This window comes from Fukomys damarensis, unplaced genomic scaffold (assembly GCF_012274545.1).
Source record: "Fukomys damarensis isolate Sample0158 unplaced genomic scaffold, DMR_v1.0_HiC HiC_scaffold_14, whole genome shotgun sequence".
NCBI lineage: Eukaryota > Metazoa > Chordata > Mammalia > Rodentia > Bathyergidae > Fukomys > Fukomys damarensis.
Genome location: NW_022900926.1, coordinates 71,666,511 through 71,680,687, shown reverse-complemented (window position 1 = coordinate 71,680,687; position 14,177 = coordinate 71,666,511). Strand labels below are relative to the sequence as shown.

Sequence of the window (14,177 nt, the reverse complement as noted above, 5' to 3'; positions counted from 1 at the left end):
TTGCAAGGTGGCAGCACCACTGAGCTAAATCCCTGGCCCAAGAGAATTTTATTTTGATAAAAATGTCTACGCTGGCCCCTCCACCCACCATGAAAGAGCATCTGCAGAGGTAAAAGAATGAATGCATTTATTTGGATGCACTCTTCTTAGGCAACTTCAACTTCTTCCACCTGCGAAGCACCACTCGGTAATTGTCACTTTGTGTCTTCTCTTCGAACACCTTTTTCAGAAGAATCCTCATTACTACCTCTGTTTCTGCTTCTCTGTCCTCTCCAATGACAAGGTCCAGCGTATCTCCTACTTTTACCTAAGAAAATAAAGGAAAATAAGGCAACAGCCTCCGTTACACTTGGGGAAGAGACTCAAGCCACGCAGACTTTGCTGTTCGAGTTCTGGCCTAGTGACCTGATTGCCACCCAGGAAGGGCAGCTGAGGAGGGCCAGGGCTGCTCCGTCCTCATGCGTCCCTGTCAGCTGCTGCTGGGGTCTCTGGGGGGACCGAGGGAGAATCTGACCTGGGAATGCTGAGTGTGCTCAGAAACTGCTACGTCCACGGGGAGACATTTCCAGTGCCACACACCTGCCGGCTTCCAACCAGACAGTGTCCATCAGGAGATGGTGGTCTGCTGGGAGTCAGGTACTGTGCAACAGCAGCCAGCGGCAGAGGGATGGAAAGAAAGACACTGCTTTTCCACTGCCGACTGGCCTCGGGGGTGCTGCACAATCATGCGGGATGAGCCATCCGCCACGGAGGGAGAGCTGGATGCTGATCCAGTGAGTTAGAAGGCTAAGGTGAAACAGTTCTTACCAGGAGACACCCTGGGTTGAGCGCATCAAGGCTCCAAGGCCTGAGCTCCAGTGCCTGAGGACTCAGCTCTATGCTGAGGGTGGACAACAGGTGACAGACAACAGGCTCAGGATCTCAGGGCGTTTTCCCAGAGACTTAAGAGGCTAAATAGCTAGGCATGGTGGTGCACACCTGTAATCCCAGCACTGTCGGCTGAAGCAGGATCCCAAGACTAAACAGGACAAGGTGCTGCATGCTGTTCCTTCTACTAAACACAAGCCAGGGTTACTGGGGGGCCACCTTCATCTACTTACCTGCTTCCAATGCAGGGAAACTAACTCTAAGTGGACAACAAGGCTATTTTAAAAGCCCACTGGAAAGCTTCAGTCTAAGCAGCATGGTATCACCAGACACAGTGGTGATTAGCATTCAGGAACCTGAGGCAAGAGGGTTCCAAGTTTGAAGCCTACCTGGGCTACACAGCTAGTTTGAGGCCAGCCTAACACTGGGTGCAGTGGTGTACGTCCCTTTAATCCTAGTACTTGGGAAGCTGAGGCAAGAGGATCACTGTGAGTTCTGAGGCCAGCCCGAGCTACACAGTGAGACCCTGACTCAAACAACTAAGAGCCACAGTGTCAAATGCCTTTATCCTATTTTCTTTCTTTATTTTATTTTATTGGTACCGGCGATTGAACTCAGGTCCTTGCGCTTGCAAGGCAGGCAGCGGAACCGCTGAGCTAAATCCCCAGCCCCTTTATTGTATTTACTAATTATATTCTTTGAGGCAGACAGCTTCAAGCAGTGTTCCTCACCAGAACAAGCTTGTGACTGCTCTCCCCAACCTCAGGCACCAGTACGGCCACCACTACATGGTCAGTGCAGAGTAGCGAGGTGTAAACCTACACTGATTTTAAATGAGTCATTTCCTTCCTGCTGGGCTCAAAAATAAAAGATTCACTCTTCAGCTAGGTATCAAGACTGCTTCTCAGAAATGGGGACATGCCTAAACTCCAGCACTTGGGAGGCTGAGGCAGGAAGGATCAGTGTAAGCTTACACCCAGCCACTCTGAACTGACCAGTGTAGTGATGGCCAGCAGGGCAAGGCCAGCTTGAAATACACAATGAGAAGAAAAAAAAAAAATAAAAAAAAAAAAAAAAAAAAAAAAAAAAAAAAAAAAGACAAGGTCTGGAACTAACCTTTTTTGCATAATTTTATCTCACTAAAATTCATTTTAATAGGAAATAGATGTGACACAAAATCTTGAAAACACAAGAGTATATAAAAAAAGACAATACCTTTTGTGCGTCCTTGCAGCTAGTGGGCAGCTGAAACAGAATCCCTTAGGGGCTTCCTTCTAAGGCAGAGGCTAGGAAAAGCGTGTCTCTCCTTTGCCCCGCTGATCCTGGGGACAGATGACTTAGGAGGCCACCAGTCCCCACACTTGGGTTCTCCACACCATTGTCTGAGCCAGCAGCTACACAGCACCACAGTACTCTTGGCCCCACCTGGTTACAGCTCACAGAGAAGCTCTGCTGGGCTGCGGGCAGCCAGGGTTGGAGCCAGCATCGGACTTGTGCCTGGGACCAGCGCCTGACCTTTCGGGGCCAGCAGCCAGGCACAGCTCCACAGAGCAGGCCAAGGAGAGTGGGCACTCTATTCCCCTCCAAGGTTGTCCTTCAGCAGGCACAAAGCAAAACTGGCTGGGATTAGTGGCTGTGCCAAATATCTACATTTTAAATCTCCCCTCAGCTGCAGTTTCTATGACTACCAGGCCTCCTGGTAACAAGGCAGCCGAGTGTTAATGCTGGCCTCTGCCTCTGCTGACCCTCAGGAGAAATCGGAAGGTAGCAAGACAACAGAACACCCAAGGAAGAGTGAGGCAGCAGCAATTAGGTTGCAGTTTACAGTATCTCAAAGCAGGAGGAGAAAAACAGGCTTGTGGGGTTTGTAAATGAGGCCCCCACTGGGCAAGATGTTCAGGGAGTCCATTTCCTACTCCAAGGAAAAGCTCTTGCCTTTGCAGCAGTGTGAACCTGCTGGTCAGGACGGTCACAGGGACCAGGGCCTCTGTCACATGGCTGAGGCAGGTGTGGGGACGCATACGATCCTGGGGATTAAGGCCTGAAGGAAACCGCATGCTCACCCCATGCAGGTCCACAGCAGCGCATTTCCTAGGGCAGTAGCACTAGCTCAGATCCTCTAATCCCAGCACAGCAGTGGTGGACACGTGCCTTGCACACATGAGGCCGTGGGCTGGGTCCCCAGCATCACTCAACCAGTAAAGCAACTCGCCACTTCAAGGGTTCCCTCAACAGTGAAGAAGAGAATGTCTGCCTTTATTATTATCATTTACGTTGTGTGGTACTGGGAATGAACCCAGGGCCTGCATATACTTCCCCAGCCTTGCTTCGAGACAGGGTTACCCTGAGTTACCCAGGTAGGGCTCAACTTGTGATCCTCCTGCCAAACCTCACAGAGAGCTAGGATCAGAGGTATGTGCCAGCCACCATGCCTGACTGTTTTTTCAGTCCAATATCCCAGTCTTATGTGTCTAAACTTTATAAGGGTCTCTGCCTTACACCTTTTCATTATGTTAATTCTTATTATCAATATCGTTTTCTCCAATATGCAAGTGATGCATACTCATGGTAAAAATTCAGAAAAAAAGGACTGAGGAAAATTCATACAACCTATAATGTCCCAATTAAGATAAATACTACTAACAAATATTTTAATTCTAGATGTATGCTTATATGTAACTTGTTTTGAGCTGAGCACTGTGGTGCATGCCTGTAACCACAACTACTTGGGGGGCTGAGGCAAGAAGATCTCAAAGTTTCAGGCTAGCCTTGGCAACATACGTGTATGTATAGGTTTGCATTTTACACACACACACACACTGCACAGACTGTGGACTAGTGGTAGAGCATTCACAGGTGCTAGGTTCAACCTCCAGGACCACTACAAAACAAAACAGATTTTAACAGATTCCCCTCTGTATGACTTAGAACATATAGGGAACAGTGCTGGTACAGACCCATCAGAAAGCACAGACGTCCTTCTACAAGCCACCTGGTGCACAGCAGCACAGCCAAGCAAGTGCTCAGTGGGCGCTGCCTGCCGGAAGAGAATTACAGCTGCTCAGATGACACTGGGCCAGGACCACTAGTACACGGATCAAATGGTTCTCTATAATCTAATTACTGTGATTCCACGGGGCCTAACGCTAATATCCGGAGGTTTAATTAGTGGATTTTGCTATTCTTGATGGAAGCTTATCCTGCATCTTCATCACAAGGTTGCTATAGCAAGAGAAAGCGGCATGTGACTGGCGCTTGGTGATTCTCACCAGCGTGCCGTGCCGTGGGCCTCAAAGAAGGCAAGAAGCCACTGTCCGCCCTGCGTAACGGGTCCACAGGGAGAAGTGCAGAAGCACTGAGTACCAACACAACACCAGACAAAGCCTTCTAGCTGTCAACACAGTTAATGTCTTACCGTTCTGCTTTTCTTCCATAATTTTTCCCCATTCAGTCTGAGATCACCTTTGTAGAATGCATCTTCCACTTGGCTTTAGGAAGAAAAAAAGACAGTGCTTCAAAATATATTCAAAACAATTATGCAAGTTTGAAGAAAATGCCTGCAAAATTAATATTTATGCTGACAATGGCTTCTTGGCCTTTTGGCTAAGATTAAGTATAATATTTCTGCTGACAGTCACTCTCCACAAAATCCCCATTCTGAGTGCTGGAAAGCAGAAAGTCACCTTTGGGGCCAGGGATTTAGTTCAGTGGCACCATGCCTGCCTTGCAAGTGTAAGGTCCTGAGTTCCATTCCCAGTACTACAAAAAAATAAGTCACCTTTGCCCACATGTAGGTAGACGGGGACAGAAGGTTCCCTCTGAACAGATGCTGAGCTCCTGTGAACATCTGGCAGCATGGTGGGCAATGGACTGGAGGCTTTGGCATGCAGACCACACTCCATTTCCAGTGCCCAGTGCATCCACTGCATGGCCACAGCCCAGGGCCTCGCATGGCCAGCGCGAGTGGCACTGCCTCACCCTCAGATACTGCTCGGCACAGAGGAAAACCAGGCAGCACGTACGGCATGGCCACCACGAAACTCTGTGCCAGTCAGCGCTCAAACTGGGAACGTTCCAATCTGACAGCTGCTCATCTCTGGGTTAAACTGCTGGTTAGATAAGTAGATGAGAGGAGGAGACAGACAAAACTCAGTGCCCTTTCCTTTGATGATCCAACTCCAGGTGACCAACTGCTTAGTAACAGCAGTGGCCCCTACTCTAGGAGAGGCCCCTTACAGAACAAACCCTAATCTGGAGACCAGGAGGGATCTAGGGACTCAAAGAGTCTTTTTAGTGAGTCTTAAGCTCTATGGATTAAAAAATTGAACTAGGCCATTAAGTTAGGCCATAAAGGTACAAATTACCGATGGAAATATTTCCGAGTTTATTCATGCCACAGTCCTTCCCTTTTATGCAGTATGCACACACTAACTTCTGAAGGAATAAATGAACAAAGAGCACCTTCAGTAGAGTTAGTCTAGCAGGGAGGATGAGCACATTCAAGAAATCCTGAGCTGGGCATGGAGACACACACGTATAATCCTAGCACTCTGGGAGGCTAAGGCAGGAGAATCACAAGTGGGCAATACAGTTACTTATCAAGAACCTGTCTCAAAATTAAAGCATACCTTCTTTTTTTATTTTTTGGTACCAAGAAATTGGAACTCAGGACCTTGCGCTTGCCAGGCAGGTGCCACTGAGGTACATCCCTGGCCCTTCAAAATTAAAAAGAAGGGGAAAAGTGGCCTGGGAATATAGCTCACGGCCAAGGCCCTGGGTTCAATCTTGAACATGCAGGTTTTTTTTTTCTTTTTAGAACATTTATTCTGGCTCACAGTGCAAGCTGTGATTGAAAAACATAGTAATTAAAAAACAAACAAATAAACAAAACACTCATAAGCCAGGCGTGGTGGCACACGCCTCTAATCCCAGCACTTTGGAGGCTGAGGCAGGAGGATCGATGTGAGTTCGAGACCAGCCTGGGCTACACAGTGAGTTCCTGTCTCAAAAACAAAACAAAACAACTCATTACAATGAAAGGAAAATTGTCATTAACCCCCCACTTAAAATATTCCTTGTTTCAAACATGCTTTTCCCATGGTTCCTGCCACTTTCTGAAGCAGTTCCCAAGTCCTCTTTTGTGAGTGTTGCACTGCCATGGCTGACTCAAGGTTCCGATTCGATCCCAAAATCTTTACTTTTCAAGGTCATTTTGACACAGTGGAAGAGCCACAAGTCACAAGGTGCCTGATCTGGTGCATATGGCGGAAGAGAACACAGCAAAATGTTTCAAAGAGCCTGCTTTTCCACTGGATGACACTCAGCAGCGGCATTCACATTTTTAAATCTCATCTTGTAAAGACATGAAAGAGGGCTTCCAGGACTGCCTCAGAAAGTGGCACGGATGATGGAATGGGTGTTCAAAGGAAGGAGTAGTGTGAGGGGGACTAATTCCAATGTACCTTTCCTATAATAAACCTCCCCCCCCCAATACTGGGGATTGAATTCAGGTCCTTGCACTTAAGAGGCAGGTAGCAGAACCACTGAGCTAAATCCCCGGCCCCTCCTAAAATAAACTTTTAAAATTGAAGCCTTTATCTGGTATTTTGATCACCCCTTGAATTTTCCTTTAAAAAGCTAACAAGGCCAGTGTGGTAGCACATGCTTGTAATCCCAGCAGTTGCAGGAGTCACATGTGTGAGGCCACCCTTGGCTACTTAGTGAGTACATAATGAGATCCTGTCTCCAGAAACCAAAAAAGGTGTGGGCGGGTACAAAACATCTAACAGCTAAGATAAAAAAATACAATAAAAGCTAACATCTATTGAGTACCTACTCAATATGTTCCAGGCACTGTTCTCAAGTGCTTTCAATGGATACTCATTTAATACTAGGCAGCTACCTTCTAACTTCTGTTAGCCCCATTTTAAAGATGAGGGCCAGGCATGGCGGTAGACATGCTTGTAATCCCAGCATGGGGAAGCTGAGGCAGGAGAATCACTGTCTCCCAAAAAATGAAAGAGATGAGGAAACAGATGCAGAGAATTCAAGTAACTTGTCCCTGCTCACACAGAACAAGGCTGAAGCTCCAGTAGTCTGGCTGTACAGCCTGCATTAACCAGCACCTCCTGTGGATTGAGGCATTTTCTCACATCGGAGCATCTGTGAAAATCAGGTGCCTGTTGAGCTTCCTATGTATATCTAATATTCTGTTTCACAAAGATGCTTGTCGGTGCCACTCAACTGTGTCTTAGACTCAAGGAAACATGGCTCAGGGGATTTGCAGGCAGTCATCTGACTTCTTTAGGGACCCGTTTTCTCATCTATAGTGAAATAATTGAAACAGGTTTCCTGTGAGGTCCTTCACGTGTGGTTCCCTTCTCCATAATACAGCCTGCGTGGTTTGTAATGTGGCAGAAAAATAACACGTCAAGTGCATCTGTGATAAAAATGTCACACTTACTTCCTCCCAATATCCAGGCCTGACTTCAGGATTACATCGAACCGGAAAGAATGAACCACCTTCTCCAGGTCCTTGTAGTCTCGGACCACAGTGGGGTCATCTTCAAGCTCCTCTTCCTGCTCACTTCCCTCGCGGTTGTCACTCTCATCAGAGTCTTCTTCACCTACTTCGTGCTGAGTTTTTTTAGAGGACTTTTTAGAGCTTATATTACTTTTGAGTCTTATAAAAAATGGGAAAATATATTCTGGAGATACTAAAAGCCCTGGGAATCTCAGAGAGAAAATGTTATGGAAAAGTGTTTTATAATCTGATGCTTTTAACTTGGTACTTGAAACATATAAATAACGATTACAGGAAGCACAGAGTCTGTGTGAAGATGTCCTTTGAAGCACACCGCAGAGTCCCATCCAGGCTTCGGGTTTTTTAAAAATACCGGCGAACAATCTGCCACTGGTCATAGCCATGGTGCCTCCAACCTGAAATGAGACAGGTCCTCAGTTTGGTCTCACAGCACACTGACACCGTACAGCACACGTGGCCTGGGCACTTTCTGTCCAGTACTGCACAGCTGCTCCCCTCACAGGTCAGGCCAGTGTGTGCACGCCAGAGCCCTGTTCCAGATCGTGGGGTCTGCTTGGTGCAATCTGTGCTTAGCTCCTAGGCTGTCATGAGCGTCCAACGGACTCCAGTATGTGAAAACACTGGGTGCTGACTTCTATTTAAGAATATTAGCACTGACCCTCAATGATTTGTTTAAACAGCTGGAGAGACTATCTAGGGACACACACCGCACCCTTATAATATGGACACTGCCAAGGAAGAGCAGACTGCGACTTCACGAATCTCCATAAACCTCCGGCCCCAGCAAATCAGAGCTGGGAATGAACAAATCCCAGGGATCTGCCTTTGACCCCCTTTTCATCCCTCTCCCACTGTTTTACAGACAGTGGCTAGCAGAAGGGGCCTGGAGACCCAGAAACCAGGTAATCATTCCTCGATTCCTCCACCTATGAACACAGCAGGAACCGTCTTCCCGTGATGGCAGGAGACAGCGCGAGAAGGGTTTCCATACGGTCGTGATCCTCATCCTGTGTCTGTAGGTGGCTGTCCTTCATGTCAAGGTTATATTGTGGGACTGATTTCATTATGGTTCTTATAAATTTTCTTTCCGACTTTTCATTAATCACAAAGCTGAGAACAGCAATTATTGGTATGGCTCACGCAAAAATACAGGGCTACCTACTTCTACTTTACTGTTGATGTTTTGGGCCTTGCTTTTCTGGAATGAATGGTGACACAAATTTGACTTGGGATTCCAACTCAACTCTTTAAATGAGAAAGCAGGCCCAACTTAAGGGCTGTTTTTCAATGACTATGATTTGATTGTTTTCTGAGTTAGGGTCTCATTCTGTAATTCAGGCTGGCCTCCATCTTGCAGCAGTCTTCTGCCTCAGCCTCGCAAGTGCTGGGATTACAACTATATGCCACTATTCCTGGCACAGAACTGTAATTTTAGCCGGGGACTTAGCTCAGTGGTTTTGCTAGCAAGCACAAGGTCCCGAGTTGGATCCCCAGTACAAAAAAGAAAAGAAAGAAAGAAAACATTAAAAAAAAGAACTGAAGCCGGGTGTGGTGGCTCACCCCTTTAATCCCAACACTTGGGAGGCTGAGGCAGGAGGTACGCTGTGAGTTTGAGACCAGCCTGGGCTCCACACTGAGTTCCAGGTCAGTCTCAACTACATAGTGAGACCCTGTCTCAAAAGACAAAAAACAAAACAAAACAACAACAAAAAAAAGAACTGTAATTTTAAATAATTTAAAATTTTATAAAACTCAAGAGTATTCTAAAATGACTAGAAACTTCCTGAAGCACTTTCAAGAGAAATGTTACCAAAAAAAATTATACTTAGACATTTCTTTCTTCCTTTTAATTTTTTTGAGGAAGGGTCTTACTGTGTAGCTTAGACCATCCTTGACTTGCATTGTAGCCCAGGTTGGCTACAATGAACTGAGGCAATACTCCTGCTTCAGCCTAAGAACTAGGCCTACACCTGTGTGCCACCATGCACACAGCTTATGCATATTTTAATTTAATATACAATAGCCACGCAAAGAATTTTAAATTTTTCTAAATCGGGGATAAAGGAAGAAAACAGCCTATTTCAAGGGTCCATAGCCGGGCATGGTGGTGCGTGCCTGTAATCCTAGCACTTGGGAGGCTGAGGCAGGAGGATGTTGTGAGTTCAAGACCAGCCTGGGCTGCACAGTGAGTTCCAGGTCAGTCTCAACTACATAGTGAGACCCTGTCTCAGAAAACAAACAAAAAGAGTCCATAGATGTATTTCATGCTGCACTACAATAAATTTTTCTTCAACAAAAGCTAACCTTTGCCTATTACAAAACCAAAGAGAATGGAGAGTTTGAGGAGGTAGGAAAGTACACCCCGGGGCAGGAGGGGAAGTCACCTGCATCCAAGGCTGGGTCGCTGCTCCCCACCTGAGCCCTCGCCCTGCACCACAGTGCTTTTGCTTTTGGAGAAGGCCTGCATACAGGGCTCCCTACACATCTCAGATAGCTGTTCCCTACACTAAGGAATCTCCGCCAGCAGAAAACAACTCTGAAATCACACTCACATGAAAACATACAAAGCCAAGCACCACCTTTGTGCTTATTAGCTACTCCCTCTCTGGGATCTGCTTCACTTTCCAGTGGCGCACACTGGCAGATCTGCAAGCTTAGGCTACATGAGACAGACATAAAAACAAAAAGCGATTAACCTAGCTTTTGCTAAAGAGGATGAACATCTGTAGGTGAACACTGGGCACTCAAGGCCTCAAGGGAGCTTAGGAACCCAGAACTGGTCAGGAAAGCCCTGAGTTGGGACGGGGGCACCACAAAGAGGGTACGACCCTGGTCCCCAGCTTCTCTTCAGCCAGAGCAGTGCTGGTTTCTTTCCTTTTTTTTTTTTGTGGTACCAGGGGTCAAACTCAGGACCTTGCATTTGCAAGGCAGGCGTGGTACCACTAAGCTAAATCAGCCCTGGTTTCTTTTTTTTTTTTGTGGGACCAGGGGTCAAACTCAGGACCTTGCATCTGCAAGGCAGGCGTGGTACCACTAAGCTAAATCAGCCCTGGTTTCTTTTTTTTTTTTGTGGGACCAGGGGTCAAACTCAGGACCTTGCATCTGCAAGGCAGGCGTGGTACCACTAAGCTAAATCAGCCCTGGTTTCTTTTTTTTTTTTGTGGGACCAGGGGTCAAACTCAGGACCTTGCATCTGCAAGGCAGGCGTGGTACCACTAAGCTAAATCAGCCCTGGTTTCTTTTTTTTTTTTGTGGGACCAGGGGTCAAACTCAGGACCTTGCATCTGCAAGGCAGGCGTGGTACCACTAAGCTAAATCAGCCCTGGTTTCTTTTTTTTTTTTGTGGGACCAGGGGTCAAACTCAGGACCTTGCATCTGCAAGGCAGGCGTGGTACCACTAAGCTAAATCAGCCCTGGTTTCTTTTTTTTTTTTGTGGGACCAGGGGTCAAACTCAGGACCTTGCATCTGCAAGGCAGGCGTGGTACCACTAAGCTAAATCAGCCCTGGTTTCTTTTTTTTTTTTGTGGGACCAGGGGTCAAACTCAGGACCTTGCATCTGCAAGGCAGGCGTGGTACCACTAAGCTAAATCAGCCCTGGTTTCTTTTTTTTTTTTGTGGGACCAGGGGTCAAACTCAGGACCTTGCATCTGCAAGGCAGGCGTGGTACCACTAAGCTAAATCAGCCCTGGTTTCTTTTTTTTTTTTGTGGGACCAGGGGTCAAACTCAGGACCTTGCATCTGCAAGGCAGGCGTGGTACCACTAAGCTAAATCAGCCCTGGTTTCTTTTTTTTTTTTGTGGGACCAGGGGTCAAACTCAGGACCTTGCATCTGCAAGGCAGGCGTGGTACCACTAAGCTAAATCAGCCCTGGTTTCTTTTTTTTTTTTGTGGGACCAGGGGTCAAACTCAGGACCTTGCATCTGCAAGGCAGGCGTGGTACCACTAAGCTAAATCAGCCCTGGTTTCTTTTTTTTTTTTGTGGGACCAGGGGTCAAACTCAGGACCTTGCATCTGCAAGGCAGGCGTGGTACCACTAAGCTAAATCAGCCCTGGTTTCTTTTTTTTTTTTGTGGGACCAGGGGTCAAACTCAGGACCTTGCATCTGCAAGGCAGGCGTGGTACCACTAAGCTAAATCAGCCCTGGTTTCTTTTTTTTTTTTGTGGGACCAGGGGTCAAACTCAGGACCTTGCATCTGCAAGGCAGGCGTGGTACCACTAAGCTAAATCAGCCCTGGTTTCTTTTTTTTTTTTGTGGGACCAGGGGTCAAACTCAGGACCTTGCATCTGCAAGGCAGGCGTGGTACCACTAAGCTAAATCAGCCCTGGTTTCTTTTTTTTTTTTGTGGTACCAGGGGTCAAACTCAGGACCTTGCATTTGCAAGGCAGGCGTGGTACCACTAAGCTAAATCAGCCCTGGTTTCTTTTTTTTTTTTGAGACAGGGTCTCACTAAGTATTTGAGACTGACCTGGAACTCACTATGTAGTCCAGGCTGGTCTTGAACTCACAACATCCTCCTGCCTCAGCCTCCCGAGTGCTGGGATTAAAGGCACCTGTGCCACCACGCCCAGCTTTTTTTGTTTTGTTTTCTTTATATTTTAAGAAAATGGATTCTGCTCAAAACATTCCCACCCAGTGGCAGGGTCTCCCCTTCTCCTCAATCCGTACCATACTACTTGTCTTTCCTCACTTTCTAATTAGTTCTTGTGGACTAGTCTCTCATACTCTGAGGCAGCAATGGCGAACTTTTCAGAGCTTTCAATGATAACAGACCACTGTGGCATGCAGGCCATAGGGTCGTCACCAAACCCAGTCAAGAACTGGAGATTACCGCTCTAGAAACAGACATCTGCCTGTGACTATATCCAGCCCACACTCACTCACCCACCAGCACCTCCACGCTCCTGGGTAGGCCTAGGTATACAGCAGTCCTTGTCCTCAGGAAACTGCCCTTTAAATGGAGTGTAGGGAGGTAATCCAGCTGTCAGAGAAGGCTGGACCTTGAACTGGTGGACACCAGGACAGGGATGGGTACGAGCAATCTAACAGCAAAAATGGCCTGAAATGGAGCAACTTTTCACTCACAGATCACTATCAGCATGTTACTTCTCTTATTCAAAAATGAGCAGACAGACAGAATCTCTTTAATTATACTACCTCCTAACTACTACCTGTATACTTGCTCCTTTTTGTTTTGTTTTGGGTCCTTCCCCTCTCAAGGGCCGGGGATTTAGCTCAGCGGTTCGGTGGCCTGCCTTGCAAGCACAAGGATCCGAGTTCAATCCCTGGCACCAAAAAAATAAATAAATAAATAAATAAATAAATAAATAAATAAATAAATAAATAAATAAAACAAACTGGAAAAGGTCATCTATATTCTCCCTAAATCCTGCCTTTCACTTTCTAAATCCAGAAGGTTATTAGTTGGCCCTTATTTGACTTCTGATAATTCAGCCCTTCTAGGACACTTTGCTCTTGTCTGATCTCACCAGTGGCTGCTTCCCAAGACTCCTGTGCTAGCCAGGTGTGAGCATGGCTGTAATCTCAGCTACTAAAGGAAATGAAGCAGAAGGATCACACAAAGTCAAGGCGAGGCTAGGCAATTCAGTGAGACCCTGTCTCAAAATAATTTTTTTTTTATTGGTACAGGGGATCAAATTCAGGACCTTTTGCTTATGAAGCAGGACGCAGAACCACTGAACTAAATCCCTGACTCCCCAAGTTTTTGTTTTTTGACACAAGGTCTTGCTATGTAGTTCTTCAGGCTGGCTTGGGACTCAAGTGATTCTCCCGCTTCAGCCTCCCAAGTAAGTGCTGGGATCATGGGTGTGTGCCATCATGCCTGGGAGCACTTGTCACATGTTATCTTAATTTACTAGGTCTCTTTGCCTGTGTCCCTCAATAGGCTCTAAGAGTACATTCTTCACCGCTATTTTTTCCCTCTGCTGAATTCCAAAGTGCCCCAAGCAGTGTCTGACACATAGTAGGTGGTTAACTGTAAACTGGAATGAAAGTAGACCAGTCTGGGCCTGGTGGCATGTAATCCCCCACTCGGGAGGCCAAAGGAGAGGGGATCCTGAGTTCCAGGCCAATTGCGGCTTACATAACAAAGTGAAGATCAGGATACTCTGTTTCATCAAATCAAAATAGACCACAAGGGCCGGGCGTGGTGGTGCACAACTGTAATCTCAGCATTCGGGAGGTTGAGGCAAGAGGATCGCCGTGACTTCGAGACCAGCCTGGGCTACACAGTGAGTTCCAGGGCAGCCTCAACTACATAGTGAGACCCTGTCTCAAACAAACAAAAAAGTAGACCAGGAGGACTGATTCATTACAACGAACCCAGAAAAAAACACACTACACTCGTGGCTAAGGCAAGAGCTAGGTCTCCAAGGGTTTTGTAAGTCAACGTTTGGACCTACCACAGACAGCAAAGGAGACTCAGAAAAAATTCGAAGGAGGAAAGTGAACCGCTTTCTCTTTAACCGCGCGGCCAGACAGAGGGGGATGAATGACTACGGCCGGATACTGTGGGAGATTTCGGGGAGGCCCCGGAGGTATAAAGCGTGCGAACTAACCTAACACCGTGAGCAGAGCAAGGCTCGGACCCTGCGATCACCCCGCGCTCGCGAGCCCGCCGGCGCCTGTAAGGCGAGGAAGCTGGCGTCAGCGCTACGAGGGCTCCCGCCCGACGGGAAAGCCTCCCTCCTGCGGACCCTGGATCCCTCTCGCGCCTTCCCCATCTCGCGGACGGCGCAACGCCCAGG

General features: G+C 47.2%; 1 protein-coding gene across 1 annotated transcript; it reads right to left on the bottom strand.

The window, feature by feature from the left end:
* On the bottom strand, positions 1 to 7,806 carry Mtres1 (mitochondrial transcription rescue factor 1). Its single transcript, XM_019207152.1, has 3 exons — positions 7,331 to 7,806; positions 4,283 to 4,355; positions 1 to 307 (listed from the first exon to the last, which is right to left on the bottom strand). The coding sequence occupies exons 1-3, from the start codon at positions 7,792 to 7,794 to the stop codon at positions 128 to 130; spliced, it is 717 nt and encodes a 238-aa protein (XP_019062697.1). The 5' UTR covers positions 7,795 to 7,806; the 3' UTR covers positions 1 to 127.
* Between the last annotated feature and the right edge of the window lie 6,371 nt (positions 7,807 to 14,177).

Coding starts and splice junctions, on each gene's coding strand:
- Mtres1 (XM_019207152.1), bottom strand. CDS start 7,794: ATGGCTATGACCAGTGGCAGATTGTTCGCCGGTATTTTTAAAAAACCC. Junction 4,356..7,330: donor GGCCTGGATATTGGGAGGAA/GTAAGTGTGACA, acceptor TTCTTCCTAAAG/CCAAGTGGAAGATGCATTCT. Junction 308..4,282: donor TATGGAAGAAAAGCAGAACG/GTAAGACATTAA, acceptor TTATTTTCTTAG/GTAAAAGTAGGAGATACGCT.